Here is a 27,209-nt window from a genome sequence, read left to right on the forward strand (position 1 = left end):
AAACTATTGTGACTACTCACAGCTCAGCTCCCAGGTAATGCTGAAAGTTTGCAAAGGTACTAGCTGTGTGAGAGATTTGATTGAACTGGCAAAGGGCACGCAGGGGGTTTAAGAAACCTATGCCTGACTCTGATAGGCTTCGTGGCCAGTGCATGTTAACTCATTCCTCACCAGTCAGCCAACAACTCACCCTGCAATCCTAACATTACCCCCCTCCCGAGGACGGCCTCTGGACGTCTTAGGTCTTGGCCCCTAACTCACAGATTACGGACAGCTAGTCAGGAAGACTTTTTGGATGACTGAGAAGGCCTTGACTTGTCTCCTTTAGGAAAGGTGGCAAGACCCCTTTTCCAGGTAAAAGGCTTGAAACTTTCTCCTGCTGAACTAGAAGAATAAGATGGCCTGCCCTTCCCTGGACCGCGGGAACTGGAGGACCTGAAAGGAAAGGTTTTTTGTTTCTTCTTTTCTTGGGGTAAGAAGAGGATTTTACCCCCTGATGCTTTAGAGATAACATCATCCAGCTTTGGACCAAATAACCGAAGGCCCTCGAAGGGAAGAGTGCAGAGGCTCATTTTGGAAGACATGTCGGCTGCCCAGAATCTTAGCCAGAGAGCCCGACGAGCCGAGACTGAGATGGCCATAAAATGTGCTGCCAGCCTAGTGAGATCCACTGCACCCTCTGAGACAAAACCTGCCACCAGCTTAAGTTCTGCCAGGCTTGAAGAGATCTCTTTGACATCAGCACCCTCCGCTAAGGCTCTGTCAATACCATCAATCCAGAAAGACATAACTTTGGCCACTGAGATCAAGGCTACAGCAGGCTTACAAGCTGCCCCCGCAACCAAAAAATTATTTCTCAAATCAGACTCCACACGTCTGTCCATGGGCTCTTTAAGAGCGGAACAGTCATCTATGGGAAGGGTAGTCTTTTTAGCTAAATGGATGACAGCTGGGTCAACAGAAGGGACCATGATCCACTCCTGCACTTAGGATTCCTTAAAAGGATAACATTTAGGAAACCTTGTCCCTTGAGAGACAAAAGAACCCTTTTTAGAGGCTTTCTGCCACTCGGCTTTGATGAGATCCGATACTTCCTGGAAGAGAGGAAAGGTCTGGCGGCTCCTGGATGGAGTAGGCAGAACCTCGAGAGTCTTTGAACTATCCGACTCCTGCTCCACTCCTAAGGTCAATTTGACTGCTTTGATCAATGGAGAGATTAGAGAAAGATCAAACGAATCCTGAGCTCCCTCAGATTCCTCTTCCGACTCTAGAAAGTCCTCTGAAGGCATAGAGGCTGACAGACATTCATCATTTGAAGAATCCTCCGAAGCCCAGGCATCTCCCTGAGCCCGAGATGTATAGGAAGCCTCAGGTTCCACAGAAGGAGAAATAGAAGCCTTACAAAAATCCTTCCAACAGGAGCTACAAAACTTCCTCCCCATAAGCGGAGTGTTGAAACAGCCCACACACTCAGGTGAAGATGGAGTCTTAGCTTGGACTTTGCGCTTTTTAGAAAGACCATCTTGTGGCAAGCTGAAGAAAGAAAGAGAAAAACAGTAATGAGGAAGGGAAAAAAGGGAAATAGAAGGAGATGAAAAAAGAAGGAGGGACCTACCGAGCTTGGAGGGCAGAGGCATTTGAGGCTGAGGAATCCATGAAGGAAGACAGAAAGTACCCCAAAAACTAAGAGAAACCAAAGAAAAAATGAGCCAAAGAATGTAATAAGACAAAAACACACTCTTTGGCAAAACACCTACCGAGCAGGAGAGTTGAGGCAGAAAAAGCAACAGGAGCTGGAAAATCCACCAGGCAGGAAAGCAGGGAACACACTTGCACTAAAAACATCAAGAATTTAAACCCCCCGGCAGGAAAAAGGCATCACAAACTCACTTCCGCCCTTTGGAACGCAAATTGGAACGCACTTCCGGTCTTTGGAACGCATATTGTGCCTCATTTCTGGTCTTTGGAATGCAAACCGAATAGAAGCTGCAGAAGGACACCAGCTACAGCAAAAAGACTGGCGCCAAAAGAGAAAGGGATTCCCCTGTGACACGAGCAACTTCCAAGTCACCCCCATGCCACTACCTCTGAAATCTGATGACCTGCACAGCCACAAGGTTTATCCAAGGACAAGTTACAGGAACGTACCACGCTGTCTCCCAAACTTTACCAGAAGGGGAGGGAAAACGGAAGTTCTCTGCCAATTCACCCAAGGAACATCAATTGCACCTTAAGGAATATATCCAAACTGATAGAGACCCTAAAGGAACTGTAGACAAGGACAGAAAGAAAAAAGACGAGGTAGATGGGTACCTATGGGTGTACTTAAAGGTTTTGAGAGGGAGGGACAGTCTGGGCTGTAGGCGGGGGTGGGAGGAGCCTCCCAATTTTAATGCTGATATGGAGTGACCAGGAAATTGTCTTTATTGTGAGTCACTGATAAACCACATTAGCAGGCTAAGTAAAAGTATTTATCAATTTCAAGTAACTTGAATTTTTCTTTAAACAATGGCCAGGGAATTAAAGAATAATTGTTTGGATCTAGTAGGTCTTTTATAAATATGATGTTTTTTTTTCTCAGATGTTAGTAAAAAGGAAGAAGACCTTAATGGGTCAGAGGTTTTCAATAGAAGTTTAACTGGCATGAAGGGAGTTTGAGAGTAACTGAAGCCATGTCTGGAGAATAGATATTTCCATACAAAAATAGTGTCCCGATATAGAGGATTCCTTTTAATATCTCTTGGTAAATTACTCCAGAAAATATATCAGAATAAGGTTCATGGAGTAATTCTATTTCTGGGTTGGTGTATTTGTTTCTTTGAAAGATCCATTCAGTAAGGTATCTTGTTAGAGCAGACAGGTTAAATGTTCTAAAATTTTGTATTTTTAGTCCACCAAGTTTAGCAGGTCCCCTTAATTTGGACAAAGCTATTTTCGATTTTTTTTCATTCCAAATAAATTTCACAAGTGCAGAATCTAGCTTTCTAATATCTGAATGTCTAATAAATAAAGGTAAGTTGATTAAAGAATAAATCAGTTTAGGAAAGATTCAAGTTTTAGTTAAAGATCACCCTGCCTTTTAAATTTAATGGGGAATGCATCCATTTTTTACACATTGAGATGATATTATTAATGGCAGGAGTGATGTTCAAGGAATACAATTTATTTAAATCTATGGGAATAGTTAAGCCCAAATATTTGAGTTGTGTTTTTGGGGGTCTTAATTGCAGCTTCTTTAAAAGGGATTTAGATATAGAGCCAAATGGATTCATTATCTAAGTCTTGTCAACATTTATTTATATCCTGAAAAGGACTGAAAATTCACAAGCATATCAAAAATGGCTTTAAGAGAGTTATTGAGATTTTTTATGATTAGCAGCAAGTCATCTGCAAATGCTAGTACCTTAAGTTGCTGCTTGTTAATAGTAATACCTTGGAAAGCCTTAGAATAATTGAAAGCTCTAATCAATGGTTCTAAAGCTATATTAAATAGCAAGGGAGATAAGGGGCAGCCTTGTCTAGTCCCCTTAAAAAATTTTAAAGGTTTGGATTGGGCACCTCCTAAAATGACTTGAATATTGGGATTAGAGTAAAGATATTGAATGTAATGATAAAATGGACCATTAATACCAAATAAATCCAAACAACTGAAAAGATGGTCCCAAATCAAATTATCGAAAGCTTTCTCAGCATCAATATTAATTATGCAGCAAGGAGTCTTATGTTTCTTGGTATAAAATATTATATTAAGTAAAGCTCTTATGTTCTTAACCCCTGATCTATTTTTAATAAAACCGTTTTGAGCTCCGGAGATAACAGAAGGAAGGATCAGGGACAATCTATCAGCCAAAATTTTTGATAATAACTTTATATCTTGATTTAATAGAGATATTGGCCTATAAGATGAGGGAAGAGAAAGATCTTTATCTTTTTTCGGTATAACTTTAAGGCTAGAAAGTTCACTAGAAGGAAGTTTTTTACCGGATAGAAGAATATCATTAAAAAGATTAGTTAGGAAAGGAGACATTTAGTCCTTCAGAAGTTTATAAAAAGTGGGGGGAGGCCATCAGGACCACCCACTTTTCTAGATTTTAAATTGTCAATGGCATAAGTAACTTCTTCAATTAAAATTGGTCCATTAAGATCTTTTAATTGTTCCAAAGAAATTTGGGGGATCTTGCAGTTAGAAAGAAACAATGTCTTTGTCTCAGAGTTGTTATGTGAGTATAGCTTTTCATAGTAATTTTTGAATATATCAACTATTTTATTGGGATCATTAGTTTAATACATAGTTTTTATCTTTAATTCTAATTAGTTTAGTATGTCTATCATGTAATTTTGTTAGATTGAAAAGCATATAATTAGCTTTGTTATTTAAATTACTATATTAAGCATGTAAATATGAAGCAAAAAAGGTGTTTCTAAAGTCAATCCAGGCCTTGAGGTCTTCAGTAACTTTTTTGTATTTTAAAGCATTCTCCAAAGAGGGAAATTGTTTAAGGCGAAGATATAAATCTTTTTGCCGTTTACTTAAGTTTAGAAAGTTTTTTGGTACCTTACGATAATAATGAGACCTAAAAGATAAAATCTCTCCCCTAATCACAGCTTTCAAAGTTTCCCAAAACAATGGGACATTATCTAAATGGTCTTTATTATCAATTAAAAACATATCCCATCTATCTTGAAACAGGGTCAGGGTTATCTTTCAAAGAACTAGGGAAGGACCAAGAAACAAAACTTTAAGATGTTGTTGAATTGGAGAACTGGATAGAAACTGGTGCATGGTCAGATATATCAATGTTACCTATATCAGCTCTTATAATTTTACTTAGTAAATTATTTGACGTCAAAATATAATCTATTCTAGTTCCTATATTGTGGGGAGAGGAGAAAAAGTAAAGTCTTTCTCTGTTGGATGGAAAATTCTCCAAGTATCATTTAGGCCAGTGTCTTTAAAGAATTCATGTAAAAGTTTAGATTTTTTTAAATGATCTTTAAATTTCCAGTCAGTTATGTCAAGGGACCATAAATAAGATTCATTTAAGTCACCTGCTAAAATTAGATTAGTATGGGGAAGTGAAGAAAAGTATTCATTTTTGCCATTATTTGGAGCATAAGCAGAACTTAAGTGCCATGGAGTATCATTAATAAGTACCTCTACGTAAATATATCGGCCTTGCTCATCTTTGACTGATTGTAGTATAGCTACATTAAGTTTGTGGTGAAACAGGATAGCTACACCACATTTTTTATTACCTGCTGGAGAAAAAACAACTTCTCCTACCCGACCCTTTTTTGACTTTTCATTATCTGATTCATTCAGGTGGGTTTCTTGTAAAAAATAGCTACATCACATTTAAAACGTTTTAATTTTTGTGGAATACTTTTCCTTTTTATATGATGATTTAATCCATTGGCATTCCAGGAAACTATGTTCAATGGTAAAGACTTATGTTGGAATTATATCAGAAAAGATGAGCAAGAGCAGAATTTGATACTCTAACATACTTGTAATAACATCCACTGGGCAAAAATATTCAACAATATTAACAATTAATGCGAATAGCATAACAATATTAGGTAGATAAAATAATAAGCTACAAAGGCATAACAATTTTAAACAATACAATCTAATCATATTTAACTTCCTTTTTTCCTAAAGGATAAATGTCTGAATACTCTCTCTAAGAGAAGAGTTATCAGGGAGAAAAGCATCCCCTTGTGGGTCAGGCACAATTAAGCATGGCTGATCTTGTTTCAAATAACATTTCATCTTCACTGATATGTGAGGGGTTAATTCCCCTGGGAGGATGAGGTGACCTTGATCTTGATCTGGAATTGGAGTGAGTTTGTAGTGTAGTAGGCTTCAGCTCTTCGGAAATATTAGAATGGCGTGGTTTATCATATTTGCGTAGAGTGGATTTTAGTTGTATTGTCTATTTTTCCATCAAGAGAAGTTTTGGTGACTTCCTTTTTTTCCAGATAGTTGACAAAAGTTGATGCTTCCTGGACTCTCCTGGACATTCAACAAAATTCACAATCCGGACCTTCACAGACTGACTTTTTTGTGAACAGAGGTGACTTACCTTGGCTACCTGGGCAGAAGAAACACCAGAGGAAAAGGGGGAAAAGAGCTGGGAGGAACAGACAACACCGTGCCCCACTTCCCAGCATTCTTCTAACGAACGTTCAGTCTTTGGAAAACAAGCTGGATGAACTAAGAGCCAGGATAACTTTTCATAGGGACATTAAGAACTGCAACGTCTTTGTTTTTACAGAGACATGGCTGGACCCTTCCATCCCTCACTCGGCCAATGTTCCTGAGGGACTCTCCATTCACCGCAGGGACAGAACAATAGACTCAGGTAAATGCCAGGGGGGTGGTGTGTGTGTACTGACCAACAAATGGTGGTGTACTGATGTACAGACAGTTTCGTCTGGGTGCTCTCCTGATCTTGAACATCTTATGATCAGATGCAGACCTTTTTATCTGCCCAGGGAGTTTACAGCAATATTTTGTACCACTGTTTATATTCCCCCCCACGCCGACACCACTTGGGCACTGGATGAACTGTTTGATGCTATCGGAAACATTACACCTGGAGGCTGCTTTTATCGTGGCTGGCGATTTTAATAAAGCCAACATGAAGAAAGTTCTGCCAAAGTTTTACCAGCATGTAAACTTTCCAACGTGTGGTGAGAACAGCCTGGACCATGTTTACACTCCGTATGCACATGCCTATAAAGCCCGCCCTCGACCAGCCTTCGGCAAATCAGATCACTCCTTGGTCCTGCTGCTGCCAGCCTATAGGCAGAAGCTGAAACGAGAGCAGCCTATGATGTGTTCGGTTCAGCGCTGGACTGACCAGTCAGACAAGCCTCACTGCTTCAAAATCACGGACTGGGAAGTCTTCCGGACTGCCGCTGACAACAACATCAACAACAACGCTGAGTACGTAACGGACTTTAAATGCATCAATGACATTGTACCGTGGATTAATGTACGGACTTACCCCAACCAGAAGCCATGGGTTAATAGAGAGGTCTGCGCAGCGCTCAGAGTGCGGACTGCAGCCATTAAATCCGGAGACCCAAGTGAGTACAAATCATTCCGGTATGCACTCAGGAAAGCAATAAAAACAGCTAAGGGACAGTACAGAAAAAAGGTGGAGTCCTGCTATAGCAACTCTAACATCAGGAACATGTGGAGTGGACTGAAGACCATCACAGACTACAAAGGAAAGAGCTGCAGAGTGGGGGAGGTAACTGCTTCTCTACCTAATGAGCTGAACACCTTCTATGCACGCTTTGATAAACACCTATCTCAGGAGCTTTTGTTGGAAGGGGACGGTCGCCCTCTTCAGATATCTCAGGCAGATACACTTCAGAAAGTTAAACACACGGAAAGCTCCTGGACCAGATAACATCCCAGGTCGTGTTTTCAAAGCCTGCGCCCATGAGCTAGCAGATGTCTTCACAGACATTTTTAACCTTTCCCTGCTCCAGTCTGCTGTCCCAACATGTTTTGAGAGGACCACCATCATCCCTGTCCCTAAGAAAATGAATGTGAGCTGCCTAAATGACTATCGCCCAGTAGCATTCACCTCCATTGCCATGAAGTGCTTTGAGCGTATAGTGAAGGCTCACATCACATCTTTACTCCCTGCTTCACTTGATCCACTCCAGTTTGCCTACAGGTCAAATAGATCTACAGATGATGCAATAGCAATTGCACTTCACACTGCCCTCTCCCACCTGGACCAGAGAAACACATACTGTACGTGCGGATGCTGTTCATTGACTACAGCTCCGCTTTCAACACCATCGTACCATCCAGACTTGTCATGAAACTCTGTGACCTGAACATTGGTTCCTCCCTGTGCAGCTGGATCCTGGACTTCCTGACAAACAGACCTCAGGTGGTTCGGATCGGCAACATCACCTCATCCACACTGACACTTAGCATGGGTGCCCCCCAGGGATGTGTACTCAGCCCCCTGCTGTACACCCTGTTCACCCACGACTGTACAGCAACACACAGCTCCAATACTATCATCAAATTTGCAGACGACACCACCATCATCGGCTGCATATCTAATGGAGATGAGTTGGCCTACAAGGCAGAGGTGAGAGCTCTGACATCATGGTGCCGGGACAACAATCTGCTGCTCAACGTCAGCAAAACTAAGGAGCTCATTGTGGATTACAGGAGACTGCAGGGAGGAGGCCATACCCCCATTCACATTGAGGGAGCAGAGGTGGAGAGAGTCAGCTGCTTCAGATTCCTGGGCATCAATATCAGTGAGGATCTGAGTTGGTCTTACCACAGTGGTGTGATCACAAAAGCTGCAAGACAGTGGCTCATCTTTCAGCGGCTCCTGAGGAGGTTCGGCATGGACTCCAGAATACTCACAAACTTCTATCAATGCACCATTGAGAGTATTCTGTCCGGCTGTATCACCACCTGGTATGGCAGCTGTAATGCTTTGGAGCGCAAAGCTCTGCAGAGGGTGGTGAGATCAGCACAGCGCATCACCAGAACTGAACTGCCAGCCATGCAGGACCTGTACAGACAGCGCTGTAGGAGGAAGATGCAGCGGATCCTCTCTGACCCCAGCCCCAGACTTTTCACACTCCTACCATCAGGCAGGCGGTACTGGAGCATCCAGACCCGCACCAGCAGATAGAGAGACAGTTAATACCCACAAGCCATCAGGTTTCTGAACTGCTGACATTCTGCCTAACACACACTCCCCAAAACTACTGGACTCTTCACAGTGTCACTTTAAGCAAGCCACTTTAAATCCTCACTGCACAATTTCAAATATTTAATTGCATTTTTTTTTAATTGTAAATACTTGTACCTTTATTGCTCATTTTTATTATATTTATTATTTGTATTTTTTTTTTGTCTATGTAAAGTTGGGAGGAACACGGGTCAAAAAATATCATTACAGTAATGATGCTTTATTGTTATTTGTATATGACAATAAAACTTGAAACTTGAAACTTGAAATAGTGAGTTATGTTACACACAAACTCAGTTTCTATACTTAGTTTTTATTGTGTATTATATCTATATATTTTGTCCTTCACCTCTCCCTGTAGTTTCCAGAAGCTGCTGTGACCTTTAACCCCCTGCCTTCTTCAACAGTTTTTCCTGTTTTCAGTTAGCAGCCATTTGTATGCCTCTCTTGACCCTGGTTGATTAATATTCTCTGACTGACTGAATTGGTCTATTTATGGAAGATTTTTCACAGTTTTATGAATAAACTTGTCAAGATCTGCATAATTGTGTCAGTCCAGTGGAGTTAAGCTGTCTGTGGGGGGGATTCTTTTTCACATAGGAAAAAAGCAAGGTCAAGTAGACCCTACTGCACAGTTTGAAACACCACAAATAGAGGACTGGATTTTAATTGTGTAATGGGGTTAACAATTATTTTACCTGCAGAACCTGGTTTTCTTAAAATGTGACTTTTTAAAATGGTTCAGTGAAAAAGTCTCATCTCCTAATTGTGTTCCCTAATTCAATCTGCCATAGGAATATATTTTTATATAAGTTTTCTTGTGTTAATGAAATAATTGAATCTGACCTATGTGATATGTATAGATCTTTACCCTGTTATATTCTAGACTTGTTCAGCAACATAAATTTTGTTTCAGTGTATAATTTAACATTCATTTACATTTGCTGCCATTTTTTAATTATAGGATACAGAAAATTAATCACAGATTTAGAAGAAGGAAAAATTATTTCTGGAGACTCATTCTACATACGTTTAAATCTAAACATCTCAAATCAGTGGGACAGTTGCACACTGTCTGTTTACTGTGATGAGGTTGTTCATGTCCTTGACACTATGTACCAAGGAAAGTGTGAATGGCTATGTGCAAAAGTTGATCCATTTACTGACCGGAATTTGGAAGCAGGCACTATTCCTAGCTATAGCAGGTATGTGTTCATTAGCGTATGTTTTTATATGATACAATCTTATTCTTGAAAATAGCAGAAAACAATGTGATGAGCTGTTATACTTTAACTGGGAATCTGATCAATTTTTTGGGCTAAGGATTCTCTGTAGAGCAACAAGGAAAAAACATATGAAATTTTAAATTACAAAAACTAACAGTGTATACTAACAGTATATATAAAAGATATTACCAAGAAGGCATACATGAGCATAAAGAATTGATACGAGTAAATCATTTTCTGATGTCCCTGTGGCAGTTTCCAAAACTGCGCTGTATACTCAAATTGAGGCCTTACCAGATCATAACATGGTCTCTAGTAGTCTTTAGTAGTCACTGAATGACATTGCCTTCAATTAGACAACTTGTTATCTACAAAAATCCCCAGATCCTTCTCAATTAAGGATACCCCCAACACACTACGATTTAGTGTATACCTTGTGTTTATATTATTTCTACCGTTACTTTGCACTTTTCAACATTGAACTTCATTTTCCATTTTGATGCCCAGTTTTGTCAAATCACTCTGCATCGAACTTATAGTTTTGCACAATTTAGTATCGCCAGCAAAAATAGAAACAGTACTTTGTATGCCCACCTCCAGGTCATTAATAGACAAGTTAAAAAGCAAAAGACCAAGGACTGACCCCTGCAGTACTCCACTATCAACACTGGCCCAATTAGAAAATGTTCCATTTACCACCACTCTTTGTAATCTATCCTTCAGCCAGTTCTCTATCCAATTACAAATATTATGTTCTAGGCCAATGTCACTCAATTTTATCATTAACTTTCTGTTCGGTACTGTATCAAATGCTTTAACAAAGTCCAAGTAAATGACATCCACTGCAATTCCAGCATCAAGGCTCCAGCTTACCTCCTTATAAAAGGCGACTAAATTAGTCTGAAAAGATCTGTTATGCACAATCCTGGCACAATCCTATAGTATACATTTATTTATAAAGCACCAACATATTCTGCATTGTGATTTGCAATGTATTCAAGTATCCCTTATTACCCCTTCCAAAAGCTTTCCTACCACTGATATCAGACTAACAGGCCTATAGTTTTCAGGCTAAGAACGGGAACTCTTTTTAAATAACAGCACCGCATTAGCAATTTGCCAGTCTCTCTGCCCCATGCCAGACCTCAGTGAATCCTGGAAAATTAAGTGAAGAGGTTTGGCAATCACAGTGCTAAGTTTGTTTAATACCCTAGGATGAATACCATCTGGTCTTGGATCTTTTGTTTTCCTTTATATGTTCAAATCTCTTTTGAATTTCCTCCTGAGTGACCCCTTCATCAGTAGTTATAATACTAGAATTGAGTCTATTAAAAGGGAACCCTTGATTAGCTGGGCTCTCAGTTGCATGCTTTATTTGCATATTTGTACCTGATGAAAGTTACTGCTGTTCCAGCTAACTTGTATGCTTTAAAGGAGAAGGAAAAGCTAAGTCACTTGGGGGTGCCAAAATGTTAGGCAACCCCAAGTGACTTGAATCGCTTACCTTCTACCTCGGGCTGGTGCCCCTGTATGGAGAAAACAGCACCAGCCTGGGGTAGCAGCGATCGCTTCCTCCTTTGCTGCGGGCGCATGCGCAGTAGAGTGAAAAGCCGAACTTTAACAGAGAAGTCGGCTTTTTCACTCTACTGTGCATGCGCCGGACTTGGAGTCGCAGCGAAAGGAAGGCGGAAGGAGGAAGCGCACCGCCCCAGGTGCCCCGGGCTGGTGCGGTTTTCTCCTAATAGGGGCACCAGCCCGGGGTACGAGGTAAGTGATTCAAGTCACTTGGGGGTGCTTAACATTTTAGCACCCCCCAAGTGACTTAGCCTTTCCTTCCCCTTTAAAAGTACATTTTTTCTTACCAACCTCGACACTAACACTTTTATTCAAATATAAAGGTTATTTTTTGCAATGTCTTTCCTTGCTTACAAGGGAAATACACTGACCTGTATGCTTGCTAATCAATATTTTAAAGATATTCCATTTGCCTTCTGTGTTTAACCCTGTGAAAAGCCTTTTCCAGTGGATACATTGCAGAGATGCCCTTATACTGGCAATGTCTGCATGTCTAAAATGTAGGGTTTTAATTACTTCCTTATAGAGCTATCTCTGTAGCATTGTCTCAAAGGAGACCATGTTATAATCACTGTTCCCTAAATGCTCACCCACACAAATATTAGAGATGAGTTTCAGTATTATTAGATATCACCTGGCTCAAAAGAGAATTATCACTAGTAGTTTCTTGAACTGCCTGAAATAAAAAGTTATTTAGTATGTTTACAAACCTACTAGCTTTTTCTGACTTGGTCACCCCATTACTCCATTCAATGTCTTGATAATTAAACGTCCCCCATAATAACAACTTGACCTTACTGTGAAGCCTTCTCCATTTGCAATAGTAGCTGGGCCTCATCCTCCTGACTTATATAGGAGGATTATAGCATACACCAATGATTATTTTCTTAGTAACCTTTAGCACATAAAACTTTCACATAAAACTCTAACTCACTCCCCCCGACTTAGTTTAAACACTCCTTCAGCCTCTTAACCATTCTTTCCCCTAGCTAAGTGGACTCCCTTCCATTGAGGTGCAATCCGTCATGGCTATATAGATTGTACCGCAAAGAAAACCTATAGAAGAAATTAAGCAGAAATTTAAACCAGATAGGATGCTGGCCAATCAACTAAAAGCCCATAACAAAGGCAACACTATATACAAAATCAGACAACCAGATGGTCATATTGCTACTAATCCTAATACCATAGCTTCAACATTCATGACCTATTACCGGCGACTCTATAAAACCACCAACGAGGCACATACTCCAGATATAAACTAATTTCTCAAAAAATTTGCCCCAACCCCATTAACACTAGAAATTAAACAAACAATAGAAGGAGACCTTACACACGAAGAGATACAGCAGACAATTAAAAAATTAAAGCTAAACAAAGCCACAGACCCAGATGACTTCTCATCCCTATGCTATAAAAAATTCCAAGGCCAACTAATCCAACATTTACACAAACTCTTCCAGCACATCACCACAGGCCACTCACTCCCACCAGAAATGAATGAAGCTAGAATAACAATAATCCCAAAACCAAACAAGGATTCTGCCTCCCAAAAACTAGAGGCCAATCTCACTCCTCAATGTAGATAAAAAAATATTAGCAACCATACTAGCCTTCCGAATGAATAGAATCCTAACAGCTACAATCCACAAGGATCAAATAGGATTCATCCCATCTAGACAAGCCCCTGACAATATACGCAAAATCTTAAACCTAATCACACATGCAAACAAGACATATACCCCAATGTGCCTGCTCACCCTAGATATCGAAAAAGCTTTCGATACACTGAACTGGAAGTATTTTTTTTTGCCTTCTAGAAACTATAGGTCTTGGCTCCATCTCTATTAAAACATTACAAACGTACTATTGTGCCCCTTAGAACTTAGCTCAACTTACCAACCACTAGCCCCCTGGGATATATGGATATCCACAGAGGAACTAGACAGGGATGCCCCTTATCCCCTGCTTTGTTTGCACTAGCAATGGAACCACTTGCTAGAGCTATTAGGGAAAATATGGATATACAAAAACAAAGAATACAAAGTATCCCTATTTGCTGATGATCTTTTGCTACATGTAACGAAACCCCTAACCTCATTACCCAACCTGATGAACACATTAGCAAATTTTGCAAAAGTCTCTGGTCTGACAATTAATCCAGAAAAATATGAAATGCTGCCCTGTAATGTACCTAAATATATGGTGAAACTCATAGAACTAAATTTTGGCTTTACAATGCAAACAGATTCCCTGCAATATCTAGGAGTCAAAATTACTCCAAATCTAACAACATTATATAAGGCTAATTTCTCCCCCCCCCCGATCAAACTTTTAGCACAAAATCTGCTAGAGTGGGATAAGCATAACATTTCCTGGATTGGGAGAATGCACCGTGCTTCTCTATTTATTCAGAACTTTACAAATAAGAATACCTACCCAAGACCTGCATAAACTTCAAAACAGGATTAATAACTTCACTGTAGTGAAATGGCCAATAAAGAAAGCACCTGTGTAGCAGTGAGAGAAACCGCTATCAAAATTCTCCACAGAACCTATCTGGTACCATATAGACTGAATATATTTTATCCAGCATGTAACCCACAATGCTATAGAGCAGTGCTGTCCAACTGGCGGCCCGCGGGCCGCATGCAGCCCGTGACCCCCCTCTGTGTGGCCCCCCACCTGTCTGGCTGCTTTGATGGCTTACTCTTGTGAAAGCTTTAAATTGTATCAGTACTGTGATTAACTGCCCCCTGCATGGTTCACACCTCAGATTCAGGCTGTAATCAGGCTGTATTGTTTAAATATGTAATCCCTTGTACTGTTCACACCTTTTACTCTCTGCATTGTTCACCCCCTGCAGAGTTCACACCTCAGGCTCAGGCTGTAATCACCCCCATTGTTCCCCTGTTCACACCTCAGGAGCAGTAGAAACCCACAAATAATCCCTGCATACTACAAAAAGAACATATACTGAGGTGGTACTGCAATTAAAACGTTTTTTAATATATAGTTATTGTGCAGTCTGTAGGAGCAGTGCCAGCATTGTGTCACTGTAGGCTGCCTGTGTGTGCCATACACACAGGCAGCATAGGGCAAGCAGAGTATGGCAGGGTAGGGAAGGCAGAGTATGGCACACACAGGCAGAGTAGGGCAGGCAGAGTATGGCGCACACAGGCCAAGTTTGGCACAAACCAGCCAAGAATGGCACACACAGTGAAAGTATGGCACACGCAGGCAGGGTAAGGAAGGCAGAGTATGGCACACACAGGCAGGGTAGGGCAGGCAGAGTATGGCACACACAGGCCAAGTATGGCACAAACCAGCCAAGAATGGCACACACAGTGAAAGTATGGCACGCAGGCAGGGTAGGGCAGGCAGAGTATGGCACACACAGGCAGGGTAGGGCAGGCAGAGTATGGCACACACAAAGGCAGGGTAGGGCAGGCAGAGTATGGCAGGTTTTTGCTGTACTACAACCATTAATATGGGTATGGTCATGTGATAACATGGGTGTGGTTTCAAGTGGGTGCGGTTTCAAAAAGGGGAGTGGTCAAAACTGGCTTCCATTATCGGCCCTCCACCACGTAGGTCGGAAAAATTCCGGCGCTCGGTACAACAGAAGTTGGACAGCACTGCTATAGAGGATGCCCGGAAATGGGAACCATGTTACACATATGGTGGAACTGTAGTGTCTTTTTGGAATTTTGGGACTCAGTTACTCAGTTGTGGATTTTTTACAAAATTCCCCAAAGACCCCCTAACACTGCTAGTAGGGAAGAAACTCCCCAGGTATACAAACTGGGCTCACAGGTTGAGCCAACACATATTAATGGCTGCCAGATTGATTGTCGCTAACAACTGGAAAAAAATAGGACTTCCATTAAACACTATAAAAGCAAAAATAATCAGCATAGCTCATATACGCTACGGAATGATATGGAAGCCTATGATAAAATCTGGCTACTCTACGAAAACGACCCCCAATTATTCATGGCTATACGGGCCTAAACACTGTAACATACCCCCAACCACAGAAACTGGCAAAAAGCAAAAGAAATATATGCCTCCACTCTACCAAAATAATAGGTCCCTGCCACTACAATACTGTTTCTCGTTGTTATTGGTTACTATATTTTATTTCCCTTATTTCCCTTTTTCTTTTTTCTCTTTTTTCTTTTCATATTTGTATCACCACTCTTTATTTCACTCAATATCAGTCTTGATGACGCAGATCACTGCATTAAGCAGTCTGCCAAAGTTGTAATGTAACATGACAAACAAAACCAATAAAAATTGTCAGTTAAAAAAAAAAAATTAACAAGAAGGTAATGCTAATAAAAGCAATGGACACTGGGGCGATGTGAGCACGCATACTTTCTAGAGCTCCACCAAGGACATACCTGCCTACACCCAACAGAACTTAATTGGGCACCCCTTCCACAGAGGGAACTGATGGGGCAACACAGAGCACAGAAAAGAGCCTTGGAGGCTTCAGCTCACCTAGAGAAATTTGCCTGCGAGACAAACCAAAATGGCAAAACTACAAGCGCAAAAGACCACATCCGCAATGGCAACCAAGCTGCCGGAAGAGCCTTCTGCCACTGTCGAACCAACTCTTCCTGATGTGTTAGCAGAGATATGATCAGCCAACAACCTCTGCATATCACTAATCAACAATAAAACAGGAAATCAAAATCTGACGTTTTCCGGGTTCCCTGAACTGTCAGAGGGCAATGCCCATGAACCTTTTATTAAAACATGACTGAAAGAAACTTTGGTGCGGCTCACCTCATCTATCATTTGCCATTGAAAGTCCTTACTAGTCAAGCTTCTCCAGGTGCTCCACCCAGACCATTAATAGCTAAATTCCTGAGACCAAAAAAAAATTTTATAACTTGCCGGAACACAAGGGCAGCTGCAGTAGCAGGCTGTAAATATATCCATCTATGCTGACTTACTCAACAGAAGTACAAAGGCAACAGGCTGGCTTCCAGAGTGGTAATAATTGCACAGCAGGGCTGGTTTATGCAGTGCTGTACCCAGCTCACCTAAGAGTACAGGCGGATGGAAGTCATATGTCTTCACCACACAACAGGAGCTGTGGGCCCAGCACTCAAAGGCCCATAAAATTTCAACTTAGCTCGGCATACACCTGGGCGCCTGCCTGATAATACACCATAATGACTCTGTTGATGAACACACACTCCATTGTGACTCTACCTGGCTTGCAACGGGGCAAAAGTTGAAAGTGTTTACAAAACTGTGGTTAAGATACAGTCACCTTTCTTTAATACTGTTATTGTTTAATGCTCAATGGAAAATTTGCAAGGGCCTTGTACTGAACTAAGCGTGGGGAACTACCTAACCCAGTGGCAAATCATGATCTATCTGACCAACTCAAATGTCAGAAGACTCAACTGCCCAATTAAGCACAGATTGGTCCTCGACTTCCACAACACTTCTATAGTTTTTTTGCAGGAAACTCATCTCACTGGCTGTAAAATATAAGCCCTTGGTCCTGGGTTGGTTGGTCCTTCCAAACTTCATATTCCTCCCACTTCCCTAATTAGGAAATCGGTCTATTTGATTGGGAAGACCCAAAAGGCAGATACATGTATTTATTTTTGCACTGCTACTTTTATTCATATGAAACCCTCTTAGCATACCAGCCCCCTTTAATGCTGAGGTGTTACACATACTGTCCGATAGAATGTCTAATTATCCCATGTATTGGTATTTGTTGCTGGTGATTTTAATGAGGCCATCTCCTCAAACATAGAGTATGGAAGCAACCATCTAAGACACCTCCTAAAACCACCCACCTCGCCAGACTGGTGTCTTCTCTGGTACTTATCGACCCCTGGAGAACAGCTAACCCCAACATGCACCACAATTGATCTTGAACGATGACCACGATTCCATACATAAGGAAGGTCACCTATCTACCAAGAGCGATATCGGATTATGCCCCAATTGCAATTGCAACTCCCCTACAAAATAAAAAGCTCCTGACCCTCTATAAACCCAGTTTGTTTGAATATTCTTGATAATTTTAAAAACAGTAGAAACCCATATAAGTGAATTTTTATCCCTTTACCGGAGCTCAAACCATATCCTCCCCTTCTGGGACTGGCTAAGGCGCATTACCTCCCCCCCCCATTCCCACACTAAAAGATGGGAAATGCATTTCGAAAAAAAACACATACTTGAATAAATAACACTGCTAGCATGCGCTAGTTTTAACGCATGTGTTAATTTTTGCGCTGAAAAGAATACGATCGCATCATTCACAAACACTTGGGCGCACTAAATATTGCATTGGTCTATGCGAAAATTAACACCTACTTCAGGCAGGCGATAAATTATAGAAAAGTACAGTAAATGTGTTTTTTTACGAAATTTTACTAAAGTCTTGGCATGTATGGAATTTCGCTACTATAGTGGTAAATATTTAGTCGCCATAATATGCAGTACTATAGCGGTAAATATTTATTCGCCATAATATGCAGTACTATAGCTGTAAATATTTAGTCGTCATAATATGCAGTACTGTAGCGGTAAATATTTAGTCGCATAAAATACATTACTAGGTATATTTTGGCGATTTCTTTGTCGCGACTTTGTAATCTCGCGATTTGCAGACATTTTGTTGCGATTTTGTAATATCGAGACATGTGCGACTTGCGGCCATTTTGTGTCATTAAGCCTGCAGTCACACTGAGAGGAGCATCATGCCTGGGGTTTCTGATCTGCTGCCAGGGGAGAGGCGCTATATTGTCACCTTTTTCCTGCGCTCAGGATATGACAACCTGCCGCTGGGGCCCTTAGGGGTCCACGAGAGGAAGAGGGCGATCCTGCGCGAGCTCAGAGATGGTTTGCTCGCCGGGTTTGCCCTTGATGTGGACCTCCGCCTGCTCCAGCGCATATGCTCGGACCTGAAGCGCAGGAATTCAGATCTGGTGGCTGAAATTGTGGAAGGTAATTATTGTACTTTATTATGCCTTTACAGTATACGTTCAGTAAAAGATTTAGCAAGTAATTTGAACTAAAAGTACAAATATAAGAAATGTCAGGGATGACGAAAGTAACATAGTAACATAGTAAGTTGGGTTAAAAAAAGACATACGTCCATCACGTTCAACCATAATGCCAGTGAGGAACTGAAACGTTGGTCACAATAAACCTCTGAATATTATTTCACATCTTCGTGACTCCTTGTGAAAATCCTGTGTGTGCCATCACCCCATGCCTGTCTAGATTTTGTTTTGCCACAGGCACCAAGGTATTATTGTTCCTTATGGTGTGCAGCTTCCCAGCACTTCGTATTGTATATATATATATATATATATACATCTATTTTCAAATACATATGCATAAATAAGTTTAAAGCAGGGGGGAAGCAGCAGGGAGCGGCCCATAGTGTGAGTCATTTGGGGAAGGGCCACGAATGTTTTAGGGGGCCCTGGCTAGCAATGTCTGTGTGTCCTTTGTATTGATGTGAGGGTTCACAGGGGGAGGGGCCATTGGGGGCGTGGGAGGAGGGGGGCCCAAAAAATGTTGTTGTGAGGGGCCCCGTTATTTATGATGGTGTATGAATGTATATATATATATATGTATAATATATTACACAAAACATCTTGCAATACTATCTCACAGAACTTCAGCTGGCGCCTCATCCCCAGGCCCAACCCCAGGCACACCAGGCTCCTGTGGCCCCCGAGGCCCACCAGGCTCCAGAGGCCCCCGAGACCCCAGCACCCACCCAGGCACCAGCACCCGCCTAGGCCCCAGCACCACCAGAGGCCCCAGAGGCGGAAGAGGCCCCGAGGCACCAGGTTCTCCTGCCGACGAGGGACCATCATGCCGGTCAATGCAGGAGGACCTGGCTAACATCAAGGCCGAGCTGGCCCAGCTCCGGGGGGAAATGGCCGAGATGAGGAGGGACATTAGAGAACTCAAGGGCAGCAAGCCCTAAGTTTTATCTTTCCCAGTTTTTTATCTTTTAAAATTTTAATTTTAATGTCTAATTATTTTTCCTTCCTTGATATGGTATTCTATACTTTCATGTAGTTTCTCCTACACTCTTACATTTATCAGTAACAGCATCAATATGCTATATCGGTTACATTTTTGCAAATATTCTGCCAACAATTTTGTCTTTAGCCGATTTTGCTGAATAGTAAAACTTGCGTTAATTAGTACGTAGCGTATTTTCTGGCAAGTGTGATAACTGCCAATCAAATGTTTTGTTGCCAGAATAATTGCAATATTATATTTGTTCCCATTTATTAAAGTGCCCATAACATATTTGCCATTTATTCTGTGTCTAAAATCTCCCACTTAATTTAAGCCACTTTAGCAAACGGACCCTTAAGTATTTGGCTAAATATTCTTAAATGCCCCCCCCCCCTATTTTATTATCTCTAGCACTTTTTTTTATTGTTTTTTGGGGTTTTTTTTTGCAAATAAACATTTATACAGCACCTCTCTAGCACTTCTGTGCTCTCCCAGGGCAAAATGTCGCCAGTTTTATGCTGTCGATTGCTGCGTGCGTAATGTCGCCATAATTAGCGTGCATGCGAAAAATACCGCGCACATTATTTACCGCGACAAAAACATGCAGTATCGCACGTAAAATAGCGCAAGTGTGCTAATAGTGAATCGTGTGATAAGTCGCAAAATTTTAGACACAATAAAATTTTTACCACACGCTATAAATAGCACACGTTTTATCGCACTTTAGTGAATTGGCCCCTACGTCTTTATTTGCCTTCCTCTGGATCAACTAGCAGTTAGGCAGGTTATATATAGGCATGGGTGAACGTGATGGACGTACGTCTTTTCAAACTAACTTACTATGTTACTATGTCAAAATATGCCAAGATGCTGGCATGGAGATTGGCTAATTTATAACTAATTAGTCCCAATCAAATAGGCTTTATACCTACCAAAACAACCATCCTAAACACCAAAAGGCTCTACCTCAACTTGACAATGTCATATGATATTAATGCAAACAAATCCATTGTGGATCTCATGATGCACAAGGCAGGGCTGCCCTCCTTCCCCCTTCTGTTTTTTGCCCTGGTCTTCAAGCCCTTTGCCCAAACAGTCCACTTACTTCCGCAGATCCAGGGGTATGAGCAAGCAGAAATAACACAATACAGTTGATTTTGCAGGAGCTGAAATGACAGAAATTACAGATCATATGGGGGTATGTTCACATTGGGGCCACTACATGCTACATACTTAGATGTAGCATGTAGTGGCCCCAATGTGAACATACCCCCATATGATCTGTAATTTCTGTCATTTCAGCTCCTGCAAAATCAACACATTTTCATCATTATATGTGGAATAAAGCTAGTATAAAGTATGCTCACCCCAGAAATCCATATATATTTTTAGAAAGTACACATTCTCCCGAATCTAAAATGCGTACCCATGTCTTTCTACTCCAAAGTACCAAGCCGCAAAAGCTTTTCTAAATGTAGCAATTTTTATGACATTTCCAAAAATCCCCTCAAAGCTTCCATTTTGCAGCATCTTATCTCCCACATAGCATTAGGTACCAAGATAAAACACCCTAAATTTGAACGCCAGGGGTCCACTAAATAGTTTAATGCCCAATATGTATAGGTTTACCCAAGTATGTGGCATGTAGGGGCCCCAAAGTGAACATATCCCCATATGATCTATCATTTCTGTCATTTCAGCTCCAGCAAAATCAACACATTTACATCATTATATGTGGGATAAAGCTAGTAAAAAGTACGCTCACCCCAGAAAGTCATATATTTTTGAAAAGTACACATTCCCCCCAAATCAAAAATGGGTACTCATGTCTTTCTACTCCAAAGTACCAAGCCGCAAAGCTTTTCTAAATGTAGCAATTTTGATGACAATTCAAAATATCCCCTCAAAGCATCCACTTTGCAGCATCTTATCTCCCACATAGCATTAGGTACCAAGATAAAACACCCTAAATTTGAACGCCAGGGGTCCACTGAACAGTTTGATACCCAATATGTATCAGTTTACCCAAATATGTGGCATGTAGGGCCCCAATGGGAACATACCCCCATATGATCTGACATTTCAGCTCCTGCAAAATCAACATATTTACATCCTTCATGTGGGATATTGGTACAACAAAATAGACTCACCCCAGAAATATCAGAATATCTGATCCAATAGTGATCCAATAGTTACACTGTCAAAATATACAGTTTTTAGGGAAAAGAAACTAAAAACAAAAAATGGTAAAAAAAAAAAGTGTATGTGTAAAGTTGTGTGACAGTGCTCGTTGCCCAGGGGGCTGTCATCACTAAAAACTCTCTGCAGAAGCGGCATGAGCAACCTAGAATGGATCCTTCACTGCCATGCAGATTTACTTACTTAAGTATATAGGTTGTACTCCCTGTTACTAAATTTCTGGACACTTCTCTGGACTTACAGTACACACAAGAATATCTATTCTAAAGGCACTAGTGAGGAGTGTATGGACAGTATGGATAATTGAATGCACAACATTGAGGGGCAGTCTAGTTTCAATAGTTTTGACCTGTTAAGACACACCCTTAAATACATATGCCGCCTCCTCCCCTGTGGATAGCACAGCAACCCCAAGCACATAATTACACACCTTAGGGACCATTAATGGCGATTTCCAACTACAAAAAACTCCCAGAACAAACACCTGCCAGGTTCACGTCCCACAGGCAGCATGGGGCAGGAAGAGTATGGCACAAAGGCAGCATAGAGCAGGCTGAGTATGGCACACACAAGCAGCATAGGTCAGGCAGAGTACTGCCTGTGTGTGCCATACTCTGCCTGTCCTACCCCACCTGTGTGTGCCATACTCTGCCTGCCCTTAGTTGCCTGTGTGCCATACACACAGACACTATAGGGCTGGCAGTGACCCAGTGCTGAGGTGTGAAGAGGTGAACAATGTCGGTACTTACAGTCTGAGGTGTGAGGTGTGAACAATGCAGTGGATGAACAATGCAGAGATTAAAAGGTGTGAACAGTACAGGGATTACATGTTAAAACTATACAGGGGGATTACATCCTGAATCTGAGGTGTGAACCATGCAGGGGGCCAGTTAATCTCAGTACTGATACCATCAGTTTACACAAAGGTAAGCCATCAAAGCAGCCAGACAGATGGGGGTCCACACAGTGGGGCGTTGGCCCACAGGCCGGCAGTTGGACAGCACTGGTGTATGCTATAAACCACCTCATATAAGTGAGGAGGATGAGGCCCAGCTACTATTGCAAATGGAGCTAGGTCAAGTTTTATGGGAGACTTTAATTATTCAGACATTGACTGGAGTAGTGGGATGGCTAAGTCAGAAAAAGCTAAAAGGTTTGTAAATATGCTAAATGAAAACTTTTTATTTCAGGCAGTTTAAAAACCTACTAGGAATGATTCTCTTTTGGACCTGGTGATATCTAATAATACTGAACTCATCTCTAACATTTGTGTGGATGAGCATTTGAGTAACAGTGATTATAACATGGTGTAAGATTTGATATTATAATTATTAATAATAATATTATGTATTATATTATTCACCCCTCTTACTAGGGTCATGGTTCTTTTGAGAAAAAAATCACACCAATAAGTATATAAAAGGGAATATATTGAATAACAAATCAATTGGTTGTTACAATTAAGTGATTATAATATATTTACAATATTTACAGTTTACAGATTAATAATAAAGTCTATATTATTATAGCTACCAATAAACACAGAAAATGGTGGTCTGGTTCCTTTTCTCTAGCCAGCCTTTTCTCTAGCCAGTTAATCATGGCTACCAAAGGGTCTGCAGCCCTCACATGCTGCCCCTGGTCACTCCAGATGCTGTTCCCAGATGCTCTCCAGATGCTCCTCCTTGACTATTGTCCAGTCCACATTTTATACACCTTTTCAGCCACTAGCCCCACATACCAACTGATCAGATGGGGCTGAAAAAAACCCATTCCACTGTTGAGAAGGTTTCTCACATACAGTAATGAGTTTTTATGGCTCCTGTGGCGAACATACTGCCCAACTGCCAGAAAAAAACAAAAATAATGGAACCCAAGATCAGCAATTTCTTACAAATCCCCACCTAGAGGGTGAAAGACTTTACAATGAAAGATCACCGAAGTACACAAAAAAAACATTCAGGGACATCCATTGATGTATAATATGTATATGAGAGGATTACTGAAACCCAAATTATCTAACACTCACACATGCATAAGTTTTGGGGTACTGTGAGTGTTTTTATAATTAGATTTAAATTAGATCACCTCACAGTTGTTCATACTTTGTAACCCTTCTTACATAGTTACATAGTTACATAGGGTTGAAAAAAGACCATTGTCCATCAAGTTCAACCCATCCGAGTAAACCCAGCACACAACCTATACTAACCAATCTATACACTCACATACATAAACTATATACAGTATATACAACCAGTAATACTAACTGTAGATATTAGTATCACAATAGCCTTGGATATTCTGCTTGTTCAAAAACTCATCCAGGCCCCTCTTAAAGGCATTAACAGAGTCTGCCATAACCACATCACTAGGAAGGGCATTCCACAGCCTCACTGCCCTCACCGTGAAAAACCACCTACGCTGCTTCAAATGGAAGCTCTGTTCCTCTAATCTATAGGGGTGACCTCTGGTGCGCTGATTGTTTTTATGGGAAAAAAAGAACATCCCCCAACTGCCAACTGCCTGTACTTGTACAGAGTAATCATGTCCCCTCGCAAGCACCTCTTTTCAAGGGAAAACAACCCCAACCTCGACAGTCTAACCTCATAGCTTAAATCTTCCATCCCCTTTACCAGTTTAGTTGCACGTCTCTGCACTCTCTCCAGCTCATTAATATCCTTCTTAAGGACTGGAGCCCAAAACTGCACTGCATACTCAAGGTGAGGCCTTACCAGGGACCTATAAAGAGGCAAAAATATGTTCTCATCCCTTGAGTCAATGCCCTTTTTTATACAAGACAGCACTTTATTTGCTGTAGTAGCCACAGAATGACACTGCCTGGAATTGGACAACTTGTGATCTACAAAAACCCCTAGATCCTTCTCCATTAAGGATGCCCCCAACACACTACCATTCAGTAGATAGTTTGCGTTTATATTATTTCTACCAAAGTGCATAACTTTGCACTTATCAACATGAAAATGAACCTCATTTTCCAGTTTGCTGCCCAGTTTTCCAATTTTGTCAAATCGCTCTGCAAAGTGGCAGCATCCTGCATGGAACTTATAGTTTTGCACAATTTAGTGTCATCAGCAAAAATAGAAACAGTACTCTCTATGCCCACCTCCAGGTCATTAATAAACAAGTTAAAAAGCAAAGGACCAAGGACTGACCCCTGTGGTACTCCACTAACCACACTGGCCCAATTAGAAAATGTTCCATTTACCACCACTCTTTGTACTCTATCCTTCAGCCAGTTCTCTATCCAATTACAAATATTATGTTCTAGGCCAATATTCCTCAATTTGATCATTAACCTTCTGTGAGGTACTGTATCAAAAAATCTAAGTAGATGACATCAACTGCCATTCCAGCATCAAGGTTCCTGCTCACCTCCTCATAAAAGGCAACTAAATTAGTCTGGCAAGATCTGTTACGCATAAAACCATGCTGGCACAAACTAATAGTATTGTGAACTGCAATGTATTCAACTATCCTATCCCTTATTACCCCTTCCAGAAGCTTTCCTACTACTGATGTCAGACTAACAGGCCTATAGTTTTCAGGCTGAGAACGAGATCCCTTTTTAAATAATGGCACCACATTAACAATCCGCCAGTCTCTCGGCACCATGCCAAACCTCAACGAATCCTGAAAAATTATGTGAAGAGGCTTGGCAATCACAGCGCTCAGCTCATTTAATACCCTGGGATGAATCCCATCCGGTCCTGGACCTTTGTTTACCTTTACATGTTCAAGTCTCTTTTGAATTTCCTCCTGAGTGACCCACGCGTCAGTAGCTAAATTACTAGCACTGGGTATATTAAAAGGGAAGCCTTCATTATCTGGCTCCTCAGATGTATAGACAAATGAAAAATAAGAGTTCAAAATTTCTGCTTTTTCCCCGTTCTCACCAACCAACGTACCCCCCCGTGATAATAAAGTTCCCACCCCTTCTTGCTTCATTTTTTTACTATTCACATAATTAAAAAATAATTTTGGATTCTTTTTACTCCTAGCTGCAATATCCCTTTCCATCTCTATTTTAGCTTGCCTGATAGCTTTTTTGCATGCTTTATTTGCTTCCTTGTACCTGATGAAAGTTTCCGCTGTCCCAGCTAACTTGAATGCTTTAAAAGCACGTTTTTTATTACCAACCTCGACCCTAACTCTTTTATTCAGCCATAAAGGTTTTGCTTTGCGATGCCTCTCGACCCTAACTCTTTTATTCAGCCATAAAGGTTTTGCTTTGCGATGCCTCTCCTTGCTCCTGTTGTGTATACCTGCAAAGCAATGTTTTAAAGATGTTCCATTTTCCTTCTGTGTCTAACCCCATGAAAAGCCTTTCCCAGTTGACACATTGCAGAGATGCCCTTAAACTGGCAAAGTCTGCACGTCTAAAATTGAGCGTTTTAGTTACTCCCTTATAGAGCTGTCTCTGTAGCATTATCTCAAAGGAGACCACGTTGTGATCACTGTTCCCCAAATGCTCACCCACACAAATGTTAGAGATAAGTTCAGTATTATTAGATATTACCAGGTCCAAAATAGAATCATTCCGAGTAGGTTCTTGAACCACCTGAAATAAAAAGTTGTCATTTAGCATATTTACAAACCTACTAGCTTTTTCTGACTTAGCCACCCCATTACTCCAGTCAATGTCAGGATAATTAAAGTCCCCCATAATAACAACTTGACCCAATTTTGAAGCCTCCTCCATTTGCAAAAGTAGCTGGGACTCATCTCCCTCATCTATGCGGGGTTTATAGCATACACCAATGATCATTTTCTTTGTGACCTTCAGCCCTACTGAAATTTCTACCCAAAGAGATTCAACGTTTTCATTGGTAATGTCTTTATTACATGGCTTTAAATCTGACTTTACATAAGAACAAACCCCTCCACCCTTTTTAATCCCTCTGTCCCTCCTAAAAAGCGTATACCCATTTAAATTCACAGCCCAGTCGCATTTTTCATCCCACCAGGTCTCAGTGATACCAATTAAATCATAATTTTCAATACATGCAATAGCCTGCAGCTCCCCTAATTTACCCGACAAGCTACGCGCATTAGCCAGCATGCAGCGGAGATTACTACTTCTTCCTCTGATGCTTACATTAGCTAAAGGACAGTTAGAGCTAAGGTGAAAATTAGTCTGTTTCCCTTGTAACAATGGAAGCTCCTTATCTGATAAACTATATGCCCCCCTCACTTCTCCCCCACAACCCTTTACTGGTCCCACTGCCCCATCTACACTAGCTCTCCCATAAGAATCTAGCTTACCAACCCCCCCCTTGTCTAGTTTAAACACTCCTCCAGCCTCTTAACCATTCTCTCCCCTAGCACAGTAGACCCCCTTCCATTGAGGTGCAATCCGTCAGGGCTGTATAGATTGTACCCCAAAGAAAAGTCAGCCCAGTGCTCCAGGAACCCAAAC

At 41.1% G+C, this 27,209-nt stretch overlaps 1 protein-coding gene across 1 annotated transcript in view; it reads left to right on the plus strand.

The window, feature by feature from the left end:
- The window catches only part of card11 (caspase recruitment domain family member 11), a 719,724-nt gene that overhangs the window by 437,215 nt on the left and 255,300 nt on the right, over positions 1-27,209 (plus strand). The window contains exon 17 of the mRNA XM_031893621.1: positions 9,712-9,952. Within this exon, the coding sequence (XP_031749481.1) occupies positions 9,712-9,952 (241 nt within the window). The remainder of the gene's footprint in view (positions 1-9,711; positions 9,953-27,209) is intronic.

This window comes from Xenopus tropicalis, chromosome 9, assembly GCF_000004195.4.
Source record: "Xenopus tropicalis strain Nigerian chromosome 9, UCB_Xtro_10.0, whole genome shotgun sequence".
Lineage (NCBI taxonomy): Eukaryota > Metazoa > Chordata > Amphibia > Anura > Pipidae > Xenopus > Xenopus tropicalis.